At 36.8% G+C, this 27,103-nt stretch overlaps 1 protein-coding gene and 1 pseudogene across 3 annotated transcripts in view; one reads left to right on the top strand and one right to left on the bottom strand.

Annotated features, from left to right (window-relative positions):
- Positions 1-27,103, top strand: part of MINDY2 (MINDY lysine 48 deubiquitinase 2) — a 106,767-nt gene that overhangs the window by 55,009 nt on the left and 24,655 nt on the right. For all 3 annotated transcript variants that reach the window (XM_072615680.1, XM_072615679.1, XM_072615675.1), the window contains 2 exons: positions 4,022-4,124; positions 20,497-20,639. In XM_072615680.1, coding sequence (XP_072471781.1) covers positions 4,022-4,124; positions 20,497-20,639 — 246 coding nt within the window. The remainder of the gene's footprint in view (positions 1-4,021; positions 4,125-20,496; positions 20,640-27,103) is intronic.
- LOC140529095 (RELT-like protein 1 pseudogene) lies at positions 6,815-7,555 on the bottom strand (annotated as a pseudogene).

Here is a 27,103-nt window from a genome sequence, read left to right as displayed (position 1 = left end):
CCTCCTCTTCCTCCTTATCTTTAACCACTCCCTCTCCCCTCCCCACAATTGACATAATTTTTCTATGTATTGTTTTCTGGGTTCTTCATTCTTCACTCTGCATCAGTTCATATAAATCTTCTATGCTTCCTTTGCACTAATCAGATTAACTGTTTCTCATGGTGCAGTCGTATTCCATTCCAATACACATGCCACAGCTTATAAGGCCATTTCTCAGTTGGTATTTACTACCACAAAAAGTGTCACCATGAATATTTTGGTGTATATAGCCATGCTTTTCTTTCTATCTTTACCTCATTGTGGTGTTTGTTTAGTGTCAAGATCTGTTTTGTTAAAGGGGGATGGGCATTTGAGTCATTGATTTAGAATAATTTCAAATTGTTTTCCAGAATGGTTGCAACAAATTATAGATCAATCAGTAGTATATTATTATTATTATCTTTCTGAAGTCCTTCCAATATTGATTCTTTTCCATTTTTTGTCACATTTTCAATTTGCTGTCCATGAGGTAAAGCCTGACGTAAATTTCTCTTATGAGTGATTTGGAGCAATCTTTCGTATGATTATTAATCGCTTGCAGTTCTTTTAAGAACGGTTTATTTACTTTAGGCCATTTGTCCAGTGAGGAACTTATCTCAGTGAAGTGTTTACTAAACTTATATGAATGGGTGCAAAGAAGATTGGTGCTTCTATATTCTTCTGCGTACTCTGTAAGGCTTTAGGCTTTTGTTCCTCTTAAGCGATATTATCCAACATATACATATATACATATATCTATATACACATATACATACAAATATATATAAACCATCTTCCCTTACTGCCAGATTTGGCTGTTGAAATGGCTATTAACTTATATGTTGACTTAACCTAAAAGAGTTTACTCAAGATCTTTTAGAATTTCTCTGTTTTTTCATCTATTGGTAATATATAACATGCAGTTATCTTCATAGCAGTCATCTTGCTTATTTTCTTCTTGAACCTGAGGGTCAGGATGACAGTGGTCCAGGAAATTATTTTTCTGGTTACCTTTGGGTGAATAATTAATTAAATTATTTTACATCTCTCCTAGGAAAACCTGTTAGTTATCATTCTATGTAGCTATGCTTTGTTAAATTGTCTTTATAATAAGGATATATGTATTGGTATAATTCATTTCCCTAGAAATTTGTTGGCTCTAGTTGTCCAGAGTTCTTATATTTAGAGTTCTGTCTGTTGACTCTCTCTCATATTGGATTGCATTCCTTTCTCACTTCTGCTGCTTAAAATCTCATTTCCTTCAGAACTCGTCTTAAGCTACCTTTTACTCAGAGACATTCCTTATTCAACTAACTACACCTGCACAAATTACCTTATATTTGTTTTGCATATATACATATGTTGACACCCCACCCCACAATAGAACATAAGCTCCTTGAGTTCAAAGGTTTCATTTGTATCTTTGTGTCTTATAGGGTCTGGCATGTAGCAGATATTCAGTAAATATGTATTGATTGGTATAGTACCAACAGTTAAATTAATCTTTATTAATATGCGACTCCTAGTATTTTCTGAGGCCTGTTCTTTTGTTAGTCTACCACCATACTGCGGAAAGACAAGGAAGCCACAGAGATCTGATAGACGTTTTGTGTTTTTCTTTGTTTCATGGATTTCCAGGATTAAAGAGTTCATCTTTTAGTAAATAAATAATTCTTAAGCACCTACTATGTGTACTAAGTGCTGGGAATACAAGTATGAAAAAAGAAAGATAGTCCTTACCCTCAAAGACTTTACAGTCTAATTGGAGAAGATAACATATAAAAGGAAGTTGAAAGGGGCTGGGAAGAGTAATGATATCTGGCCCAGGGACATGATGGAGAAGTCCAGAGGAGAAAACAGTGGGTAGAAAATGAAGAGGTAGCTGCCCCAGGCACCTTCAGTAAATGAAGGTTCTGAAAGGGCCTCTTCACACTACAGTCAGATAGGGTAAAGGGTATTGATGAGATGAGTTCCATGGAAACCTACTGGTAATGAATGAATTTATCCTTAGGTATGCCGATGCTTGGACAGAAAATAGTCTCTCATTAACTGTAGTTGAACTCTACGTGGCCTCTCTAGAGCTCGTACTTTACTGGTACAGCCTTCAAGAACACAGTCTTTCCTGTGCCATGATGAGTTATCAAAATATAACTAAGATGGAATATATTGGTTTACTTGAGTTGTGTTTTATAGGAATTGCCTCTCTTCTTGTCCTCGTGTATTGAAAGGGGCAAAAAATTAAAGCAAATGTCTTTGATTAATCCATGTGTATTTTCTAAAAGTGACTTTCAGGACTTTAAAATTTGATACAATAAAAAATAAATGCAAATGATCAATAAGCATATAAAAATTATTAAATCATTAGTAATAAAGGGAAATAAAAATGAAAACAAGTCCTGTGTTTCATAGTTGGTTTTTTTTAAATGATGAAACAAAAATTAAAGTTTCAGGGACCAGTCAATTTTTATTGTGGGAAGAGAGGCAGCACTAATATATTGGTGTAGTTTTCAGTTCTTCCAGTTCAGGACAAGTTTTCAGTTATTGAGGGGAAAAAAAAATCATTACACTATTCATGTCCTTTGGCCATCAATCCTAGTACTGGGTTTATATTCCCATGGAGGTCAGTAACAGAAGGGGGTGGTGAGGTTCAATATATTACAATATTTCTAGCCACGTTCTTTGTGTTAGTAAAAACAAAATCGTTGGAAACTAGGGACCTGTTGATTGCAGGTTGATTGAACAGATTGGAACATGTAAATGTAATGAAATATTATTACACTAAAAGAAAGCTAAATATGAAAAGTTCAAAAACCATGGCAAGGCCCATATGAAATGATGCTAAGTGAAATAAGCAGATCCAGAGAATAATATGCACAATGACAGTAGTCATGAATGAAAAGAACACTAGTACTAACCATAGATAGCTTGTGATGCAGCATGCTTCATCTTCTCTTTGAAGAACTACATGGTTATTTCATCAGTCAGATTTGCTTAACAGTTTCCATTGTTGCAAGTAAAGGTTAAATTCCTGGGGGACTAGGGAGGGAAAGAGAAGATATTTGAAAATTGCCAATACATTTAAGAAGGAATCAGTTTAAAAAAATGAAAAACAATGCTTATTTACTAATTGTGTATTTATGTGCTAGGTATTGATAATATAGCAACCAAACAGTCCTTGCCCTCAAACTTGCTTTTTACTGTAGCAATTCAAGATTACATAGTTAAAGAAATTCAAAATAATTTGATGAATGAAAGACCATTATCAACTAGGAGATTCGGGAAGTTTTGGAAAAAGAATCAGTATCCCAACTGAGCCTTGAAAGAAACCTAAGCTTTTTTGAAGCAGAAGTAAGGAGGGAAGTTGTCAAAGGCATTTAGGAACAGTTTGTATAAAGGCATAGAAAAAAAGATAAGGAATGTCAAATTTGGACAATACCTGGTAGTCTGGTTTGGCTCAAATGTAGAGTGTCATGAAGGAGAATAATTATTAAATCTCTAAAGAATATATTATGTGCTAAAATTGAATGCAAAATAAAATGTTTATCAGTTTTTTACTTTTAGTTAGAAAAACTAGGTCTAGCCTAAAAATTAATATTACCTTTAGGCAAGCCTTTCCTTGAATGTACAATTTTCATTGTTGTGGTAAATTAAATAAAAATTATATTAAAACTTTATTCCAGCATCTGAATAATCCTAAAATATTACTTTTTATTTCATTCATTTAAATACACATTTAGGTCTTAATCAGCAAATTGATATGTAGGTATATCTTCTAACCCTAGACATTTCACATAAGTACAGATGAAGAATACATTTATAGTGAGTTAGAAAGGATATGTCAAAAGGTACTTGATACTGACTTTAGTGTTTTGCTTGTCACTAGTAAAACTTTACTCTTATTGATACAAAGTTAACTTGAATTTTTACATAGTCTGACAATATTAGAGAGAATGGCTTTCCCTCGTCTTCTACAAAATAAGTGAGTTAGTTATTTTTCTTGCAGATTACTGACATTGTGAAAGCAGTTGGTAATTGCAGCTACAACCAGCTGGTGGAGAAGATAATTTCCTGTAAGCAGTCAGACAACAGTGAGCTGGTTAGTGAAGGTGGGTGAGTGCTATTACTCCTATTTTTAAAACATAATTTGATGTGCCATCTAGTCTTTTACATTTATTAGATTATTTCAACAAATATTTAATAATGAGGCTTTTTATAAATATACTTAAAGATACTTATAGAAATTTAGGGAGTAAATTTTCCAATTATTAAGATTTATATAATGCTTTAAAGTTTTTAGGCCATTTTTCTCACATAGCTTTTTGAGTGACTAACATCAGCATGTTCAGATTCTCTAGAGGTTATTCAGATTTGTTTTTAATTATTCTTATTATTTTGGGCTGCTTCTGTACTTAGTAATTGTTGACAGAAGACCAGTACAACTTGGATCAATCAGTAAGTATTAGGCAATTACTATTGATCAGTTGATATTAATTATCTGATATGTGCTAGGTGCTGAGGATACAAATATAGTGAATGACACAATCACTGATTGCAGATTTGCGTTCCAGTCAAGGGACCACATAGATAAAAGCTTGCAAAGAATAAATATAAAGTAATTTAAAATGAAGTCATTTGAAAGGAGTGCAGACTATCCATTTAAAGGATCACAAAAGACTTTCTATAGAAGATATTGCTTGAGTTACTTCTAGAAGGAAGACTGATTTTTTTTTTTTGAGTTTGAAATGAAGAGGGAATATATCCTGTTTCGGGGAACAAAGGAACCAGTTTGATTGGATTGCATAATATAGGAGGAGGCATAACATACAACAATTCTGGATACACAGATTGAGGTCAGATTTTAAAGGGCTTTAAAAGCTAAGCAAAGGGGATTTTGAGAAGATGGTAGCATGTTAGAACCTCGAAAATCTCTATTAAATGCCCCAGTAAAGTTTTTAAAATGCACCAGAAGAAGCTGTGATAAAGTGGGAAGAATAGGGGGATGATAAAACTAAAGAGATCTTGATTTAGTCCAGGATTCCACCAAAAATACTGCCAGAACCCTGGAATATCTAAGCAGAGACAAAGCAGGATAGGTAAAATGCAAAGCGTGCAAGCCACTCAGATCCAAAGTGAGAGGAAAAGCTAGACCAGCACTCAAGCAATAATTCCCCCCATCCACAGTTGGAGATAAAGCCAGAGCAGTAGCCCACCTTCCAGAATAGGGCACAAGTAAAAGAAGCTGAGTACCTAAACTTAGGCAGCATATGCCTAGGCCATAACAGGAGCCACAGTAGGAGAAAAGGCCATAGTAGTACCTGGAAAGCAAAGCTCTTGGGGTCTGCAGTTTAGATGGCCAACATCTGGTTGACCCCATCAGACTTAGAGCAAGGGACAAAGTCACCTATGGGTTTAGAACTGTGAAAGAAGAAAAAGAAGGAGCCAAGACCAGATCTAAGTTGAACCACTTGGGAACTCAACCAAAAATCAGGAATTCCTGTAGTAGATGAGGTAGGTCTTACCTACCATATCCAGAACCAAGCAGGATCTCTCCCTGCCTTCCATGAGTATGGAAAGGAGTAAAGCTCCAATGTACAAATTGAGACTGTAGAGACCAGTACCAATAATAACAAGTAAAAAGAAGAAATTCTAAGCATATGAAGAAATGCCATGGACTGGGAGAAACCCAAGAGGTAAACTCAGAAGAAAAGAGTAACTCCACAACTAATCCAAGGAAATCCTCAGAGAAAAGAAAACATATCATTCTCATCAGGAAAGTGATGCCATGACATAAAAGTGAATTGGATTTAAGTGAGGGAGAGCTGTGCAAAGTTACCAGCCTCACTTTCTCGTCAGGAACCATCTGGGTGCAGTGGCCAGATATGGATCAGGATGACTGGAGATGGCCCAGGATGCAGTGGGAGACCTTGGCCTTTTCAAGCTAAGGTCTTTAACAGGTCTCAGTTTGACTGGAGCAGCCACCATTCAATGATTAAGGCTTGATAAAAATGAATTGAAGAATGGCCACTTTAAAAAAAAAAAAAGACCTAGGAGAGGAGAACCTACTTGGAAGGCTTAATAAACAGTATCATTTGAATGCTCATCAATACTTAAAGACCATCAAGTACATCATGGAAAAGACCTGGAAGAAGTTACAGCCTCTTGTCCTACACCAGAGGTGCTTGTTTGAGCCTTTGGCTGTCAAAACAATAATATTTGATGGAATTGAAGTCATTTTTTTAATCATTAAAATGGGATTGTTATTACAATTTTAAGTCACTTCTAAAAGGATGCCATTGATAGTCTAGGAATGAAATGTGATTATGATGAAGTGGGGGAGGGGCACGCTGCAGTCACTGCCTGTTACTTCTATAACAGTAAAATTGATCATGCTTACTGCCTCTTCTCCCCACAGACATAAAAATAAAAGAAGCAGCAGAATGGGCTTAACAAAGAGGTACACAGAGGGAAAAAAGCACAATCTCAAAATATTCATTAATATTCTCACTGGTACATACATGCTACTGAAATGAGAAAAATCTGCATATATACACAAGGACAAAGGAAAAGACTGAAGTTAAAATGCTACTATATCTTGCCTTTTTCAAAAATTTAATACACTTTCGTAAGACATAAGAGACGTAACCAATTATGGAGCTGACGCATGAAACTTGGCATCTAGCATAACAATGGTGTTCTATTTTAGAATCTTAAAGTCATGGTAGAAATGGTACAAAAGATGTAGGAAAATATTTTCTTAGGCAGTTGGCTTTGCACATCACTTAAGTTTTCATTCTCTTTAAAACTTCTTCAAATAAAACTCTACCTCCTGCCCCGTGCTACTTCGTTCCCTTTTCACATGTACCTTGCCATTGACATTTTCTATGCCACTCACAGAAAAATCAATCAGACTTCATTCGTTGGTGTGGGTTTTGTGTTCCACTTTTTTAACTTTAAATCTGCCAAAATAGGAAGTTCTCTTGATTAAGACTTCTTCCTTCTTTAGATTTGTTGCTTGGTTTTATGAAGTGCCATCATTTATGAGTGCAGTGCTGACATAACATATCTTTCTACTGCCCCTCAAACAGTATGTAGATGGTAGCTACATATATGCTTTTGTGGAGTACCTCCTGGTGACAAGGTACTAGCATTCATTGGAGGACTGCCTGGAGTGCTAGAAGTCAAAGGGCTTTCAGGATCCCAGATGCTATTGTCTTCCATCATGGCCTTTGAAACATCAGCATTTGCTTCATTTTTCATGATGTAAATGGACAGTTTGTTCACTAGTATCACTATTCTTGTGTTTGCTGCCATTCAATTATATCTTTTCAACTTTTTCCTCAATATCTTGTTTAGCTTCTGCTGTACACTGATAGCCTTCTTCTTATGCAGATGGAAAGTAAAGACTCCAAAAAGTCCCATGATGAAGAAAACTGGAACTAGTATAATGGCGACATGGGTGTCCATTCCCACCACTGTTCATAGCAGATGGAGTTGTCCTTCCACTGGATGAAGCCAGGGCACATCCTGCCTCTAAGGCAGGAGATTACTACTAACCATCAAGCTGCCCCTTGTGGCAAGTTCCAAGGGAAGCCGTTGGTGTTTCCCCTTCACACTCCTGCCCCAGGCAACCAGGTTCCCAGTCACCACAGTTCTAAAACTGTCAATGGTACTGATACAATGCGATTTTTTTTTTAACACTGTAATTTTAAAAGAAATGATAGCTAGGGAGGAAAAGCAAGACACATAAAAGTAATAGCTTAGAATAGAAGGTAATAAAAACCTTACCCCAGAATTGAACATCCTGAAAATTAAAATACACCAAACAGAAAGCAATGACTCCATGAAGTAGGAAATCTAATATCATTGGACTACAGAAAATCATGAGCCTCCCAAAAAAGCCCAGAGAACCAGAGGACAAAATGAATCCACTGGGCACCTCCTGAAAAAAATCCAACATGAAAACTCCCAAGAACATCATAGCCATAATCAAGAACTTCCAGATGAAAGAATAAACATTACAAGTAGTGAAAAAGAAATTCAAGTAACATGGAGTCACATGGTCACACAAGACAGCTGCCACTCTGGAGAGAGCATGGAGAGAATATGGAGTGTACTATTCCAAAAGATAAAAAATAAAGGCTTACAACCATGAATCATCTTTTTGACAAAACTGAGTATAATCTTTGGGGGGGAAGGAGATGAATTTTTAATGAAATAGACTTTCAAGCATTCTCAATGAAAATGGCAGAACTCAGTAGAAAGTTTGAAATACAAATATCAAGAGAAATATGAAAAGGTGCACACATTTGATCAATTGGAAGTGACTATATGATAATGGATTGTTTACATTATAATAGGGGGATTAGAAGCAAAACCCTTCAAGGATCATAAAGTTATGTTTAGAAAGATAAGGAGAAAGCCAACAGGTGGTTTTATTCTGTTTTGATAGTCTTAAGAGAAGAAATCAGAAGAAAAGCAGAATACACTGGGAAGAAAGTAGGAGGGAGAGGGAACGTACTTTCTCATAAAAGAAGGGTTAATGAGTTGAGGAGTAATCAAACATATTAGAAGGAATAAGAGGAATGAGCACCCCATGAACCTCACCTTTATATGAACCAGACAAAGCAAGGTGGAAAACATACACACACAGGCTTGGGGTCGAAATTGATGAAACTCATCAAGAAAATAAGTGAGATGAGGGAGACGTGAAAAGGACAGGATAGGAGAGGGAATATGCATTTGTAGAAGTACAAACTCCACCATCCAGAGAGTACAGCATGAAAAGGAGAGAAGCAAAGAAGAAAAAATTATGATTAGGGCAGTGAAAGAGAAGGAGAGGAAATAGATTCAATACAGAATATTTCAATATAGAACACAAGTACTAAACAGACTCATTTTTATCTTTTTTTGGCAAAGAGGGCAGAGTTGAAAAAGCAAAGAAAAGACTGCTTTAAGGAACCTTAGATAAATCATTATCAGTATTTAATAGATATGCATTGAATATCATAGAATCTAAATATTTAAAGGAGAAGTTAATCAAAATGGAAGGAGAAATAGTAAAATTTAAAGAGTAGCTTAGTATATCCCTTTCATACTGGACATTAGAAAAAAAAAAGTTGAAGATTCAGAAAAGTTAGAAATGTTAGATCTCTAGCAATTACTGAATGAGAATAGAAATGTTTATATTTTTTGATGCTGTGCATGGTACTTTTGCAAAAATTGGGTGTGTGTTGAGGGTAAAACACCTCACAAACAAATGCAGAAAACCAGTGAAGATTGTATTCAATGAAGGAACTCTGGATAATGGACTAAAAATTAATTGCAGACCAAATAATTGGTGGGTCAAAGAACAAATTGAAACATGGAAAATGTCATCAAAGAAAACATCCAACAGCATAGCAAATCATAAGGGATAAAATGATCCTCAAAAGGAAATTTATTTCAAAATCCTTTAAGCAACAAAATAGAGAAAGAACAGGTGGATTAACTTTTTTTTTAAATAGAAAAATGTCAAAAGATTCCAAATAGGAATGATAGTTGAAATTCTGAAAATAAAAGAAGAGATTAACAAAACCGAATGAAAGAAAAGCACTGAGTTGTTAAAACTAAGGAGAATTTAAAAGAAATTTTAAGTTACTACTAAGGTAGTTACTTACTAGTAGGTAAGTGGTCTGATTTTTAAAAAAAAGAATAAGGAAAGCTAAATCATGTGAAAAAATGAAAAAAAGATGAGAAAATTAATTCCCCTTCCATGAACAAGATACTCTGTCTGTCACTCTAGGCCTTTTCTCTGGCTGTCCCCCATTCTTGGAATACTCTCCCTCATCATCTCTATCTATTGTCCTCCTGACTTCCTTTCAATCCCATTTAAAATCTCATCTTCTATGGGAAACCTTTCAGTGTCTCTGGATCAAAGAGTACGTGTTTCAGAGTGAGATATAAAAATACTGAAAACCTAAGAGAGAGTAGGTTATAAAGGACTTTGAATGCTAGAGAATTTTGCAGGTGATCTTAGAGGGGATAGAGAGCCACTGAGATTTACTGAGTGAGGGACAGGGTTGGATGGGGTGGGGTGACATATTTGGACCTATTCTTTAAAAGAAAATTACTTTGATGCATGAATGGAGGATGGATTAGAGTGGAGAGAGACTTGAAGCAAGCAGACCTCCCCCAGCAGGCTATTACAATATTCCAGGCATGAGGTGATGAGGGCCTAAATCTGAAATTAATAGGTCTTGACAACAGATTGAATATAGAAGGTGAGAGATTGTAAAGAGTCGAGGGTGACACCTGGGTTTCAAGCTTAAAAAAATGAGAGAATGATTTGCCTTTGACAGGAATAGGGAAGAGGGGAGGCAAGGTTTAGAGGGAAAGATAATGAGTTCTTTTTTGGACATGTTGAATGTAAAATGTCTACTGAATATTCCAGATGAAGGCAGTTGGAGACTAACAGAGTTTAGGGCAGAACTGGTAGATTTGAGAATCATCAGCATAAAGGTGATAATTAAATCCATGGAAGCTGCTGATATCACCAGATGAAATAGTAAAAAGATAGAAGAGGGCCAGGGACAGAGCTTTGTGGGACACCTAAGGTTGGAGAATGTGATCTGAATAATGATCCCTCAAAGGAGACTGAGAAGTGGTCTGATTAGGTAGAAGGAGAATTGGAGAAAGTGGTGTTCCAAAAACCTAGTGAGGGAATGTCAAAGAAGGGAGGGTGATCAGTGATATCAAAGACTACGGAGAGGCCAAGAAGCATGGAATTTGTGAGAACATCATTGGATTTTGCAACTTAAAGACCATCAGTAACTTTGAAGGGAGCGCTCTTGGTGGAATGATAAGGTCAGAGGCCATATTGTAAGAGGTTAAGAAGACAGTAAGAGGAAAGAAAAAGGAAAGCGCCATTATAGACAGACTTTTCAGGTTTAGCCACAAAGGACAGAAGAGAATTAAGAAGGTTTGGAAGATTGAATGAGAGAGACACTGGTGTGTGTGGTGCGTGTGTGTGTGTCAGTGTGTGTGTGCACGCACTCTGTAGAGAAAGAACCCGAGTGGGTAGTCTATAGAAGGGACCTTGCTCATGAGTGCTAATTCATTTGAGACAAGGGTGAAGTAGGAGATGATAGCAGAAAGCATGTGAGTGATAGGTAGGAGGTAAGGAAGAAGGGAGAGGGAGATTCAGAGCAAATAGACTCCAGTTTTTCCTGTGAGGCAAAGTTCTTAGCTGAGGGGTTGGGGAGATTTGAAAAGGGATAATAAAAAGGTTTGGAAGAGCATTTGTAGAGAGTAGAATAGTGAGTTGATAAGAGACATAGAGTAAGACTTCCTTGCAGCAGCCCAGTCAGTTATGTAAAATAAATTTATAATGGACCTAGTCAGAATGTGTGGTTTTTTTTCTCCCTCTTCATTCAGCACCACATACATAGAAGTGAAAACAAGGAGTGTTTGGAGTGATCCAAGGTTGAGGCTAGGCAGGGCATAATTAGCAGAATGATAAGAGGGCTAAGACCTCAAGAAGAGGACAGTATAGAACTGAACTGGTTCAGCAGGGGTTACTATAAGGGAAAGTGCTGGGGAGATGGACTGGGAGAGAGCTGAGGGGATGAAAGATTGGTCACCAGATGGGCAAAGAGGAGAGTTTAGTCAGGGAAGACAGAAAAAGAGGTAAAAACCAACAGATTGTGGTCAGACAAGGGATTTCAGATTTCTTGAACATGGAAGTGGTATATTTGTGAATGATGGCAAAATCGAAGCTGTGTGACTGGTGTTAAATGAAGGTCATGGGAAGTGAGTTAAGTTGAGAAACTGAGTGGATAATGTATTTGAGGGAGAGTTACATATGTAAGTCCCCACATATGAGATCATGAATTGGGGAAGAGATAAAAATTGACAACCAGGTCTTGATTTCATCAAGGAAGGAAGAAGAGGTCTGTAGACAATGGCTACCAGAATGGACAAATCACTTACATGCCCTGGCAAAGTTTCAGTAGCCTCCTCTATGAGGTAGCTTCTGATGTCCTTTTTAGCTCTGGTTTTTTGTTCTTATGAATGGGAAAGAGGGCCATATTACAAGCATCCAAGGGAATTCAACAAGCATTGATTAAGCTTTTCATATATGGCAGGCACTATGCTGGGAATACAAATACAAGAAAGACTCTGACTTGGAGAATCTCGTATTCTAATTGGGGAACACATTAGAACAACACATACAAGGAAGTTTAGAAAGGGAATGAAGAGAGGTGAAGGTGTTCATCTGTAGGCATGGTAAAAAAAAAAAAAAGTCAAGAGTGCAGAATGGAGAGGAATGAAGACAGAGGTAACTGGGTCTTCCTTAAAGTGGAGGTTCTAGGAGGAACCAGCCAGGCATAAGGAGAGACCATGGAGCACAGGGTACTTCTGTGTGTGGAGTGAGCTTCAAGAATGGCATAGTAGAGTAAGTATGGAGAATCAAGAGTGTCTCCTAAACCCCATGCCCTAAGGAAATGAAGTATATAAAATACAGCAAAACTTGGATTAGCTAAAATCATTAGTTGGATGGAATTTTTAAAGATGAATTTCATTTTTGTGAGAGAGAAACAAATTAATTTTTTAAAACTTGATATAAACATTCAGAAAGGCAAAAAAAATTTTAATATTTATCAGAACAGATTTTTCTTGATCTTTGCATTCTATAACAAACCCAGTATATTGATTATTTATTTCCATATTGATCCTGACACATTTCATGTTCAATATAGTCATTGAATCAGGAAAGCAGACATTTTAGAAAAGTTCTTCAACAACAAGGGCTGAAGAAAAATGCATTTTCTCTTAAACAGTAAATCTATTGATTAGACAATCCTATTCTTCAAATATAGTATTTCTCATGCCATAGTATGTTAGTATTAAATACTGCCACAGATATCTACCTGAAACCTGGATGTAAGGAGTAAGTTCAAATGCCATATTCTTCCTTCACAAAGACTTCTGTTACAAAACTAGAGGCAAATCAACGAAAGTAATTTTTAGATATAACAAGGTTGAAAAGAATGTCAAAAGAAATGCTTGAAAGTGATATTTGTGAGCAAGTTGTCGGTAAAAACTTAGTGAATCATTATCAGTGCATCTTTCTCCAAGAAGCATTTTTTTTAATTAAATTTTTTTTCAATTAGCAAAAATTTCTATGCTTCCTATGCTTCCCCTTCTCTAGAGGGAAAAAGAAAACCTCATAAATATTTGTGCACATGTGAGTCCTTTTCTTTTCTAATCTTACAATCTTACAATAATCTTCTTTTCTAATCTAATCTTAGGTTCAGAGGGTATGTATAGTTCAGTAACTTATGGAGCATAGTTCAAAATCGCTTCCTACAATGGCTAATTCACAGTGCCACCAACGGTGGTGACTCCCCACAGCTCTTCCATTATTTGTGGACTTTTTGTTTGTTTGGGTTTTTTGCCAACTTTTCTAACCTGTTGGGTGTGAGTTAGAACCTAAGGTTACTTTGCATTAGTTGCAGAGTTCGTTTGCATTTCTCTAATTATTTGTGATTTTGGAGCTTTTTTTTCTGTATCGATCTGAAAAATGGCTCAGTTCCTTCCTTGAAAATGAGACCATTATCAGAGAAACTTGCAAGCAACCATTTTTAGGGTTTAGTAACTGAAGCCACAAGTGAACCATATACACCAATAACCACATAACCCAAAGGCCAAAATTTGCTTGACTACCACCTACTGCTTCTACCTAGCTTATTCTAAATGGAGAACTGGCAACGTTTTGGCAGTATTTCCCTAAACTGAATAGCTGTAGTGGAGCTGCTGTGTTGACACTAGCAACTGGAGAATGAGAAAGCTGGGGGTTTTTTTGGTTTTTTGTTTGTTTGGTTGGTTGGTTTTTTGGCAAAAGCTACTTACCTGCTTATTGTGATAATACAGTAGTTTATAACATGCTGGAGAGACATTCCCTTACTTTTGTCCCTAAACACTGGATTGAGTTGGTATTTAATTCTTTTATTTTCCCCATCATTTCTCAGAAAACCTGTCTGCTTTCGTGTACTGTTTGGCTACTATCACATTTTTCATTTTGAAGTCCAGCTGTCTCTTCTAGTTCCTTTCCCATTCACTACTTCAGTTCTTACCATCCAGGATCCCTGAAATTATCTTTTGTCACTTCTTATGAGAGAACATTTAGCCATTCCTCACTTGGCTAGGAGGCGATCTAAGCCCCCCCCCCTTCAATTCTGCTTCTCTTAGGATCTCCTGTCCAGTTATGCTTGTGAATGTTCTTTTCTTCCTGTTACTTTCTGTCCTATCCCCTTCCCACTCCCCTTATTACTTGTTTTCCCTTTGAGTTTGTTACGTTTCTACTCTGTACGATTTTTAGGTGTTTCCAACTCTTTGTTCGTTTCAGATAAGAGGAGGTTTTATCTGATTCCTCTTCCCCCCAGCCCCTTCCTCTATTTTTAAGTACTCTTTTTATCCCAGTTGTGAGACATAGCAAGTTCCACTTCCTTTTTCATTCCTTCTGCCCTGGCGAATACTTGTCTGTTCTTTTGGCCCTCTTAAAACCTTCGGAATACAACCAGTCTTACCTCTTCCCCACTTCCCATCCCCATTTTTATTAATTTCCTCAATCCCTTTTGAAGACATTAAGGTTCTGAAGGGATCCTTGTTTCTTTTCCGTTAGAGTGTTAATACTACATCATCAAATGGCTACCTCTTGTTGCTCAAATAACTTTAGCTTTTTAGATTCCTCTGGACTCTTGTGTTAGTATATCAAAGTTCTTATAGAGCACTGGGTTTGGTTTGGTTTGGTTTGGTTTTTAGAAAGACTTGAAAGTCCTCTGTTCTATTAAAAAGCCTTTTTCCCCTCTGTAGGAATGCATTCAGCTTCACAGTCTAAATCATTCTTGGTCATAAGCCTGTATCCCAGGGTGTGCTGGAGCCAGCTGGAGCCACCTCAGGAGAGCTGGCTATGAAATTTTCATTGAAAGCATTTAAACCTCAGAAACTTACAGTTCTATAAATCAAAGCTCATTTTGTTGCTTTGTTGGTTGTTTACATTAAGAAAGTGAAGACTATGTTAATAATGTAGCTTAAACTGAAAGACTTGTCATGCATAAATTTTTTCCCCTAGGGAGCCAATTGTTAAACATTCACCAGCACATTCTCGTTGGGAATGATCCTTACTGTTTCCTTGGTACTTGAATTGTTTCTTTTTGGATGTTTGCATTACTTTTTCTTTGATATGGAAACTCTGGATTTTGGGTATGGTATTCCTGGGACTTCTCCCAGAGAGGTGGTCATTGAATTCTTTGTAACTTTACATTGTTCTCTGATTCTAATAGGGCAGATTTTGTTTTATGGTTTCTTGAGATCTAATGTATAGGCTTTTTAAAAAACCATGGTATTCAGGGAATCCAGTGATTAATAAATTATCTCTTCTTGACCTGTATTCTGTTTTGTTTCTAAACTTCAGATGTTACATCTTCTTCTATTTTTCCAGTCTTTTGATTTTTGTTCTATTATTTCTTGCTATTTCTAGGAGTCTTGGATCTCTGTTTGGTTTATTGTAGCTTTCAGGAGATTTGCTACTTGGGCAAGGGATTCTAGAACAAAAGACAATGTAGAATTGAAATGGCCAGCTGTTGTTTTGAAGAAAGTAAGGTCAGCCTGAAGTTAATGGTCTAAAAAGGTACCAATGAATGGAAGGATTACAGGGCTGAATGAGGGTGAGAAGAGACATGGGTAGAATTAATAAGGAGGTTATGGTCAGGTGGGGAATGTCAGCTTTTAATTAGAGAAGTGGACCATGTATAAGTAGTAGGTCTAATGTGACCATCTCTGTATGTTGCTAAGATGGAGCAAAAGAATAGGTAATAATAGGTCATAGGATTTAACGAAGATAAGAAATTGGGAGGTTAGGGACTTTGAAGGAACTTGGTGACCAAGTGGATAGAGTACTGGATGTAGAGTCAAGAAGCCCTGATCTCAAATCTGGCCTCAAACACTTAGTAGCTGTGTGATCCAGGGCAAATAATTTAACTTTCATTTGCCTCAGTTTCCTCATCTATGAAATTGGGATAATAATAACATCTACCTTCCAAGGTTGTTGTAAGGATCAAATGAGGTCATTAAAAATGTAAGATGTTTATCTATAGTGCCTGGCCCATAATAGGCATGCTATAGTTTGTAGCAGTGATTGTTATTGATATTGGTATTATTATAAAATTCAAATACCCTAAGATAACAGCAAGAATTAGGGAGGGGAGGAAAATGGTGAGACAAGTACTGAATTCCTTGAGAATGACCTGTGCGTTGATAAATTACAGGTACCATAGTTTGGATTGGGTGGGAAATTTTGATTGAGGTCTTTGAGTGAAGATAAAGGAAAAGTCTGGAAATAGCAGTGGGGAGCAACAGATATTTTGATTTCTCCTCCAGGACTAGTGTGTCAGGGTATGGGAGAAGGTATATCCAGCGCTAGAGAGGAGCCAGGTTTCAGTGAGGGCTAATAATAGAAAATGTATGAGCAAAAGAGGTCAAGGACACAGTGAAAAAAGTAAGCAAGGTTAGAATGGAGCATGAGTTGGACTGGAGACAGTTGAATACTTAATGACAAGTGATTGATAGGCTCAGGAATAAGGAGGAAAACAAAAGAACCCATAGTGGTAGTAATGGGAGACTGTAACAGGAAAGTTTGGAGGAGTGTAAAGGGTATGAGGGAAAATAATGAGTGCTGTTTTGAACATGCTGAATTTAAGATACTTATTGAACATACCATTGAGGATGTCCAAAATTCAGAATCCTGGTTCAGGAGACTGAGTATATAGACCTGAAAATCATCTGTATAAAAGTGATAAGCTTCGATGGAAGCTGATTGAGATCACCACGCAAGGTAGTATAGAGACAGAGTTCTTAATGTTTTCTGTCATTAATGCCTTCTAAGAATAATATTTTGTTTTTCATTTTTAATTCATACTTAAAGGAAACATGAAATTTCACTTAAAGGTTAGTGAAAATGAAGACCCCTCGAACTTCATGGACCCCTAAATCTATTTCCTGGGGATCCGTAGACCTCTGGTATAATGGGAGAAGAGGAAGGGGCCCAGGACAGAGCCTTTGGAAATTCCTATGGTTAGTGGAGGTGATATGGAGGAAGATCTAGTAAAGGAAGCTAAGAAGGAGCTGTTAGATAGGAGAACCAAGAGAAAAAAGTGTCATGAAAACCTAGACAGGAGAGTATCCAGGAGAAGAGGGTGATTGATTGATAGTATCACTTGTTCCAGAGAGGTCAAAAAATGAAGAAGATTGAGACAGGGCCTTTAGATTTGGCAATTAAGAGGTCATTGGCAGCTTTGGAGAGAATAATTTCAGTTGAATGATGAGATTAGAAATCAAAATGCAGAGTTATGAAGCAAGTGAGAAGAGAGGAAGTTGAGGAATCTAGTGTAGACAGCATTCTGTAAACAGGAGTTTAACAGACACTAAGAGAAGAAATGTTGGACAGTAGCTAGCAAGGATGGTCAGATAAAGCCAGAGTTCTTTAAAGGTAGTGGAAACATTGGTATGTTCTTCAAAAGCAAAAAATAAATTGGTTGGTAAATGTTGTACTTATTTCTCGAAGAGGACCAAAACGATATAACTATGCTAGAGTCAAATTACAATGTGTCTGACTGTGGCTGATCAGACCAATATGAGCTCAAAATGCCCTACCACAGGTCGAGCACAGATAGTCCATGTGAGCATTTGGTGTGGATTCACTAAATTGGCTCCATCACTTAGGGAATGATTGAATATTAGAAAGAGTAGGGATGGTGGTAGAGGCAATCTTCTAGAGAAAACAGGAGAAAATGAGACAGAGTACATGTAAAAGTATTTGCTTTGGCCAGGAGAATATCAGTGAGAGACTGAGGATGCAGGGGAAGAGGTAGGATCTTTGTCAAAGACAGGAATGAAAGAGGAAATGATGGGGAAAGATGTCTAATTGATGTAAGATGAACAGGAGTGAAGAAGAGGGAACTCCTAATGAGTGATCCCATTTTTCTTTTAGTGAGGTATAAAGTACAGTCCTTTTCTGAGAATGGAAAGGGATATAATGGAAGATTTGAGAAGGGCCAAAAAGATTTGTGTTATCCCCTATGATGAGATAGCTGAGCGATTAGAGAAATATAAAAGAATTGCCTTACTCCAGTTGAGATTATCTAGTGCACCCAATCAGCAGTTTGGTGATTTTTTTTTCCCAACTCATCAGCAGAAAATGATTGAGAGTGAGGGAGTCAGACAATGATAATACTTCAGAGTTAAGATTTGGTAAAATTAAGCAACAGGAGAAGAGTAAGGTAAAATATTTGAGAGTATAGTATATAAAATAGAGGTGAAATGATTCATCAAAAGATTGAGATAGTATAGGGACAAAAATAGAGCTGGTGCAGAGATAATGGCCTGGGAAAGAATGAGAACTGTGGCTTAGTGGCTATGAGGCAGCCCTGGAGTAAAGAAAATGTAAATTTGAGAGACATTGTAGGGAGCAGATAGAGAGCTGGCTTTGAAGTCAAGAAGACCCAAGTTCACTTTCTACCTTTAATACTGACTAGCTCTGTGGCCTTGTCCCAGTAGCATAAGCAGCTTGCTAAGACTAGAAGTCTGAGATGAATTTCTCTATGAATTGAAATAGAGGCAATTCTCTTTATCATGGAATCAGAAGTGCAGCCCCCATTGTTTATGTATATACCTGCATATATCCATATGTGTATTACTTTCCCTTGTCCTATTGCCAATGATCATAAGTTAGAAAAGCCCACCCCTGGATTGCGCCCACCCTCCTCCTTGTTTGCTCCTAGTCAAATGCTGCTGACTAGAGCCTAAGAAAGTCACAAAACTGTGCTGATTCCATCTACTCCAAATTTAAGTTACATAATTTCAACTGAGCTTTCAATATAGCAAAGGCAATACTTTTCTACTTTCCTTAACCTTGCAGAGAAAATAATTGATCTTTACTGGAATAAAGGACTTTTTATATACATTTTATGTACACATGAATATATGTATACTTCTAGATTGTGAACCTTCAGTTCCTCTTCATTCTTTTGTAGTTAAATTGTCCCCTTCTGCTCACACCCTCTCTATTCCCTCCACCCTCACTTCGCACAATCAGCACATCAACACTCACAGCAGCCCTTGAATAGATGCAAAAATGTTATTGACAATCAATCACCTGCCCTTTCACTTAGGAAAGGAAATTGAAACTTTATTTGTTACGTGGGGTTTGGTTTTTATTTGTTTTCAGTGTGGGAAGAAGGTCATGTGAAGAAAAAAATGCTTGATAAGGGAAAAAACATTGAATTAAAAAAGAAATTTGAGAATAATATGTATGCTGCCTAGCGACTTTTCCTAACTTACTACCGCTTTTTCATCTTTTTGTATCTCTCTCCCCTTCCCTCACATACCCAGGTATCTGGCATCCTAAGGACATACCTTTTCTGCTATAATGCTACCTCCTCATCCCTTGTCACAAATGTGCCATCTGTCCCAGCACATCCTCAATTCAGATCATGTTAAAAACTTTTAGGGGCAACTCCTTTCTCCTCTTACATATCAGGAGTTCTTAGCCTTTTTTGTGTCAAGATGCCCTTTAGTAATCTAGTGAAGCCTGTGTACCCCTTCTCAGAATAATGTCTTTTGAAAGCTTAAAATAAATACACAGGATTATAAAGGAAACCAATTTTATTGAATTGCAGATCAAACTGTTTTTTAAAAATATCTTCACAGACCTCAGAAGAATCATTGTTCTATAGCATTCCCTCTATTAAATTAAAACCTAAAATTCACTGTCTTTAATTGGATTTTTGAAAAATTACGTACTAGTTAAAATCTCATAAACATATTTGCTACCTTTTTATATATTTCAAAAGTGAAAACCGTTTAATGTGTCTTATTTCCCAAGAAGACAAGCCTATACAATGTGTAACATATCCCCTGAGGGGTCAGAATAAGAAATGGCATGCAATACAATTATTCTCAAGTCTCCTGCTTGAATTTTCATGCTTCTGCTCAATCAGTTTTGCTGACAATGGTCTCTTGGGACATATAGAAGATTTCAAAACCTGCAAAACTTTGTTAAAGACCAAAGCCATGATAAACCTACCAGTGATCTGTAATAAGAGCTTCTGACTGTGGCATTCATGCTTGTTTTGGATAGCAAGTGATTTCTAGGTTTCATTGGGTAATTTATACACAGATGTGTGTGTGTATGTATGTATATATACATACATGTATACATATATATATGTCTGTTCTTTTAAATAGGAATGTGTCTGTAGAGATAGGGATTCCCCACAGCAGGAGAAGGCATTGCTTCCTCCAACACTGTGTGCACAGATCATTCTAAAGAAGAACCATTACTTCATTTGATTCATTTCTGGAACAGTGTAAATAAAATTTTAAAAATTATATGAATCTTGAGATTATTCTTCTATCTAATCTTATGCATTGGTTCCATAGGCTTTGTAGCTGAGCAGTTTCTAAATAACACAGCCACTCAACTGACATATCATGGATTATGTGAACTTACATCAGCAGTTCAGGAAGGAGAACTTTGTGTATTCTTTCGGAACAATCATTTTAGCACCATGACCAAATACAAGGTATGATATAGAAATAGCTATTTTGTTATGTTTTCCTCAATTAAAGTTGTTTGATTTAAAAGATGTCTTATGATATACTTAGCAATTTTAGCTTTTAGCAGAAATCTCTTAGCTATCAATAACTATGTTGGTAATTATTAAACGCTTATCTAAGGTAGTATGGGCAACTAGCTTAAATGGTCATTAAAATAAGTGGATTTTCAAAGTCAAATTAAAATTCTTAATGGTTAAATAGGTGTATCACTTAAATAAGAAATATTTTCACTATTTCCTAAAGAGGTAGGTGACTAAGGAGAGAGCTAATGATGGTTGTTTCTTTTTGAATACTAAAAGAGTACTAAGAGAAAGGCAGATACATATTTTCCTTTGTTTATGGTAGTGTGTGCTGCTAAATGATTACTGACATCACTTTAAATCATCATTATAGTCATTTATAGTCTTTACCAAGTTCTGTTGATTCCTTCCTTTACAATATCTCTTTGATATATCTATTCCTATTATGCCACCAGTCTAGTTTGAACATTTATAATTTAATATCTTGATCATTACAATTAACCTCCTTACCTTTTTTTTGCTTCCTTTCCAATCTGTGCTTTGCACTACTGATAGATTAATCTTTCCAAAATTTTACCTTTATCTTGTTTTTTCCACATTTAAAAACCTTTACTTGTTTGTTCCCTAATGCCTCCAGAATAAAATTCAAATTCTTTGGCCTATCATTCATGATTCTTAATAGTCTGACTCCAACCAATTTTTATAGTTACATTTTCCATTCTTATCTCGCACAAACTATCTATTATATGCAGACTTCTCTACCTTTTATCCAACATCTTGTCCTTTACTGTTCTGTACTTTTAACACACTGTTCCCTACTTCCTAGGCTCATCTCCTCTGGAATGCCTTCCACACATTTTTCCTGCCTGTTTATGTCATACTCATCTTTCAAAGCATGGCTTAATTCCAACTTCTTTTTGGAGCATTTCCTGACAACCTCAGCTAGAAGTGATTTCTTCCTTCCTGTGAATTCCTTAGGCGGTTATTGCCCACTCTGTTCATTTGCCACTTACATTTACTACATGGTAATAATTACCTTAGTGTATGTACTACATATTTCATCTTTCCAAATAGATTGTAAATGCCTCAGAAGAAGGGACCATATCTTCTACTTCTTTGTATGTGGTTGATTTATATAAGAAAATGAAAGCTCCTAATAACCATATTCAGTTCATATACCTGTCATATCACTTAAACCCTAGCTAGCTGAAATTAATAATAAGAATAGCATTTGTATAGTACCTTACGACTTGCAAAGTGCATTGTGTGTCTCATTACAGTGGATCTTCCCAATTACTCTGTGAGGTAGGTGCATTATACAGTTAAAGAAACAGACTGAGAGAGGCTAAGTGATTTATTTTTCAGGGTCCCACAGTAAATACCCAGGTCAGGATTTGAGCTGAAATCTTCCTAACTACAAGTTACTCTATCCACTGCACTGCTTAGCTGTCTCTTCAGCTATGGATAATGTGGTTTAAAGAACCTCTGATATTCAGTAGGAATGTTATAAATCCAAAGAAAAGACCACCTCTCCTTTCAAATTAGACTCATTCAATTTTTCTCATACTGATGTTAGTACATTACTTTACCTGAAATTTTTGAGTCTAGATAGTTGCCTACCTTGGCCACTGAAATTAAGTTGCCTCTAGTTTACTTTTTCTGCTTTGACTTCCTTGTTCCTAGACCCCTGATTTATTCATAGATTTTTGACTTGTTTCTTATAACTGATGCATCATTCTTTAACTTTCTACCTTGTTCCCCTATTTCCTACCTGTTTGGTCTTCCCCTTACCATAATTATTACTTATCCCCTAGTCTCTGGTGTCTGCATCTCTTTTTGATGATTGAATAGTCTTGTTGTAGATTAACAGAGGAATTCTAGTTTAGATAGAAGCTGAGAACAAAGCAGCTTATCAGTATCGAGAATCAGGTAGAAAGATTGATTAGCTGAGGAAGGCCAGAGGTTGGAGGGAGTATGAGAGAAGGAAGCAGGACCAAAATCTGAAATTCACAAGGTTGAAGAGAACAAGTCTAAGGTACAGCAGGTAGGCTAAAAGTTTTGTGCTAAGATGATAGACAAGGCATTGAACTTAGACAAACCAATGACAGTGAAGCTCAACCACGTGCCATCTGGGCTCCATTCTCTCAATTATCCCGAATCCCTATTGCGTGTGGAGTACTTCTGTTGTATTGCCTTCATTGACCTCCAAGGAATGATAGACAAATGGAGTGAAAGGATTGCTCACACCCTTGCCAGCTATAATGCTTCTTGTGTCACTCCAATTTTTATTAACCTTCATGGAATCATAGGATGGAGAACATTATCATAGGGCCATGGCTGTTCATGTTTAGATTGAACTTGTCCCTCTCTAGAGAGAAGTGTAACAGAGAAATTCTAGTGCTAATAAGAGACTGAGAACACAGAGCAACATGGTGCAGCCAGGAACCTTTAGGCCTATAATATGAGTATCTTAGGTTTATCCTTTAGACACCCTGACCAGGAGCTTCATGAAGCTATCATATTCCACATATACCACTTGTTTTATACAAGGTATCCTATGGTCTGATACCACAGGTTTACATACCAGACCATAAAGTGGAATGAACTAAATAACCAATGTTTCTACTTCCTGTGGATTGCAATGTATTGTAGAAACATGACATGATTGAAAAAGATAGGAGGAGGCAAAGCCAAGATGGCAGAATAGCAGGAAGTAGTATAGTGAGGCCTGCAAAAAACTTCCTCCAAACAGATCTAGAAAAGAAAATGCACCAGATTGAATCCTGATAGAGAAATCCAAAAAGTCGTGTGAAGAATTTGTCCAGCCCAGGCTAAGGTAGGGAGATTACGGACAGATCTGGCAACACCTGAGGAGAAGTGCACAAGGGCATGAAGAGATCCCAGACTCATAGTGGTACATTGCTTGTAGTGTGCAGAAACAGCTGCCAACTGGCAGCTTGGAACCCACTGCCCAATTCTAGGTTACAGATCCAGAGCAGTTTGGAAAGGGTCCCTGCTTCCTGATGTGATGTTCATAATGGTTAGGAAAGCTGAGTGTTTTGTACCAAGAGAGGTCCAAGTTTAGAAGCAAGCAGCATTGGTGTGACTCAGAATCCAGGACCACAGGGAACCCTGCAGTTCTGTCACTCTGAACCAGCAGAATTTTCTAGCTTGCAGGTGAAACCTGACTTCAACAACTTTTGCCCAGCGCAGATCCAGGTCAGGAACTTGCAGAGCCCAGACCAGGAGAACCACCAGTCAGACCCTGAGTAAGACTACTTGGCCTATTCCTGAGATCCTGGACTAACGAACAGCCCAGGCCTTCTCTCCAAAAGCATGCAAAGCCCACCCTGGATATAGACTGGAAAAATAAGAGAAGAATGAAACACACCACAAAGAGCTATTGTGGTGGCAGGGATGCTCAAGACGCAAACTCAGAAGATGAGAATGAGTCCAAAACCTCTATAAGCAAAGCCTCAGAGAAAACCAGACTTGGACGCAGATTCAACCAGAATTTCTGGAAGAGATGAAGTAAGAGTTTTAAAATGTTTTAGTCAGTGAAATGAGAGCGCTAGAGGAAAAACATTGGAAACGAAATGAGAGCTATGGAGAAAAGAATCAGAAAAGGAATTAATAGCTTGGAAGCTTGCTCCAAAGAACTAACTCCTTGAAAATTAGAATGGACCCAGTGAAAGCCAGTGACTCTATAAGAGAAGAAGATTTATTAAAGTACAGTCAGTTGTATTACGTTTTGGTTTGTTTTATGATTTCTCCCATTCATTTTAATTCTTCTATGCAACATGACTTTGATGAAAATGTATTTAATAGGAATGTATGTGTAGAACCTATATAAAATTGTATGCTGTCTTGGGGAAGGAGGGGAGAGGTAAAGGGGAAGGAGGAGGAGGGAGGGGAAAAAAATCTAAGTTACATGGTAGTGATTGTAGAACACAGAATAAATTTTTTAAAAATCTAGTTAGATGCAAAATGGAGAGAGTGCTGGATAGGAATCAGGAAGGAATGAGTTCAAATCCTGACTCAGACACTTACTGTGTGACCCTTCTGAAGCCCTTTGCCTTCACTCAGTTTTTCTATCTATAAAATGGGGGTAATAATAGTATATCTACATAAGAGATCATATATAAAGTGCTTTGCAAACTCTAAAGCACTCTATAAATACCAGGTATTAGGGACAAATGAGGTAACTTCTATAAAATATTTTATAAACCTTGAGGTATTATATAACTACCAGCTATTAGAATCAAATCAGACAATATATATGTAAATCACCATGCCAGTGTTAAAGCACTCTATGAATACTAGTTGTTATTATCATCTTTGTCACCATCATCATCAAAATCGTCCAGATACCACCTGCTGATGCTCATGCTCCATTGGCAAAGCCTTGTCATGGTGTGAGAGGGTGCCAGAGGAAGGACTTGTGTAGAGAATATAGCCAGTAAAGATCTAATGATATTGCTATTAGAGTCCCCAAAGTAACTAAATTCCAATAAAATTCATCTCCCATTCTCTGGACCTCAGTTTCTTCTCCAGTAAAATGATTGAGTTTGGACTGAGTGACCTCTAAGGCTTCTTCCAGTCTTTCATGTCCTGACTCTTCTTTTAGTTCTCTGCCCTCCTCTTACCACTTAGCCCACCAGCTCAACTAGGTAAAAAAAAAAAAAAAAAGTACAGTCAGATTCACACATGATTTGGCACCTAAAATTTTAAAGGATGGGAGAACTTGGAATGTACTATTCTAGAAGACAAAGGATATAGGCATACATCTTAAGGATAACCTACCCAGCAAAACTAAGCATAAAAAATTAACCTTTAATGAAATAAATTTCTGAGCATTCCTGATTAAAAGACCAAAGATGCATAGAAACTTTAAAGTTTAAATACAGTGGTGAATAAAAATACAAAAAGATAAATATGAATGAAAAATGAAAGGGACTAAACAAGGATAAACTGCTTACATTCAAATACATATACACATATCCCCTCTGAAACCTAACATCATCAGAGAGAGTCTAATTACACAGGGCCTTCAATGGTCATGTTGTATCTTACTGATCTTAAGGGAAGAATTGAAAGCGTGAGGAAGAGGAATACAGTGGTGGGGGGAGTAGAGGTTAGGAAAAATTGTCTCACGTAATCAAGGTACTCAAATAGACATTTACATAAACAAGATATGGAAGACTCATCTACACATACACACACAGGTGGTTCAGTAATATATTTCACTCATCTGGGAAATAGGAGGAAAGAAGGAGTTAGAGAGAAAACAGATAAGGAGGGGAGTAGAAATTAGCAGAACAAAGTATAAGGATCTACAGAAATGTTTTCAGCTCTTTTTGAGGTGGCAAAGAACAGGAATCAGGAGCTACCTATAAACTGGGAGATTGCTGAACAAGTTAGATTCTATGTAAATGTGATGGAGTACTGGTGTGCTGCATGAAATAATGAAGGAGAAACCCAGGAAGACATGTATGAACTGACACACAGTGGAGAGAACTTTAATAATACGGTTTAAAAAACTGAAAGAATAAGGCATTTTGGTCAGCGTAATAGCCAAGCATGATTTTGGAGGCCTAATTTGTGAACCATGTTTCTCACCACCCAATGGAAAAGTGAAGGACTCAAAGGATACACTGAGGTGTTTTTCTTTATTTTTTTGGACATGGCCAATATGGACATTTGGTTTGCTTGACTTGTTTATTTTGCTTATTTCCTTGTTTATTTTTTTTTGTAATGGGTTTTGTTTTTCTTTTCTCAGTTGGAGTGGACATAATTAAGGGGAAGAGTGAGAAGGCAGATTTTTACTGACTGAAAGTGTATGTATGTGTGTGTGTGTGTATAACTATATGTAATTTTTAAAAAATAAAAACTATATTTCCGTGATATCCATGAATATTCCCATTAGAAATACAGATTGTAGCCTTATATACCTTATTAGAAGGCCATAGCTACACATGAAACCACAAATATTCATCACTAGGTGGCCAGCCTTCTGATAAAGATCTTTTCCAAACTTAACTAAGATAGTCCCTGAATACACATAAAATCTATCTCTGGGTTCAACCTAAAGCTTTTCCACCGGAGTAAAACCTGCTAGAATTTACCTTTACTGGTATAGCCTTTAAGAACCAAGGATCAGTTTAGTTCCAGAGTAAGTCATTAGACCAGGCCTTTAGTAGGAACAGACCACCAAAAAAACCTGTTTACTGTGGACAGTAGCTACTCAGAGCATTTAGTTTTGGGCCTATATTACTGTATTCCTGTCTGATACAGTTATTCATTATGAAGGTGGAAACATAATTTTAAAATATTTCTGAGGCTCAGGATCTTCATTTTATTCTTCTACCTAAGACTCCAACTAGTTTAAACACAATGTTGCTGAACCAAGG

Source organism: Notamacropus eugenii, chromosome 1 (assembly GCF_028372415.1).
Source record: "Notamacropus eugenii isolate mMacEug1 chromosome 1, mMacEug1.pri_v2, whole genome shotgun sequence".
NCBI classification, from domain to species: domain Eukaryota; kingdom Metazoa; phylum Chordata; class Mammalia; order Diprotodontia; family Macropodidae; genus Notamacropus; species Notamacropus eugenii.
The sequence above is the reverse complement of the archived record's forward strand: the minus strand, read 5'-3'. Positions and strand labels throughout refer to the sequence as shown.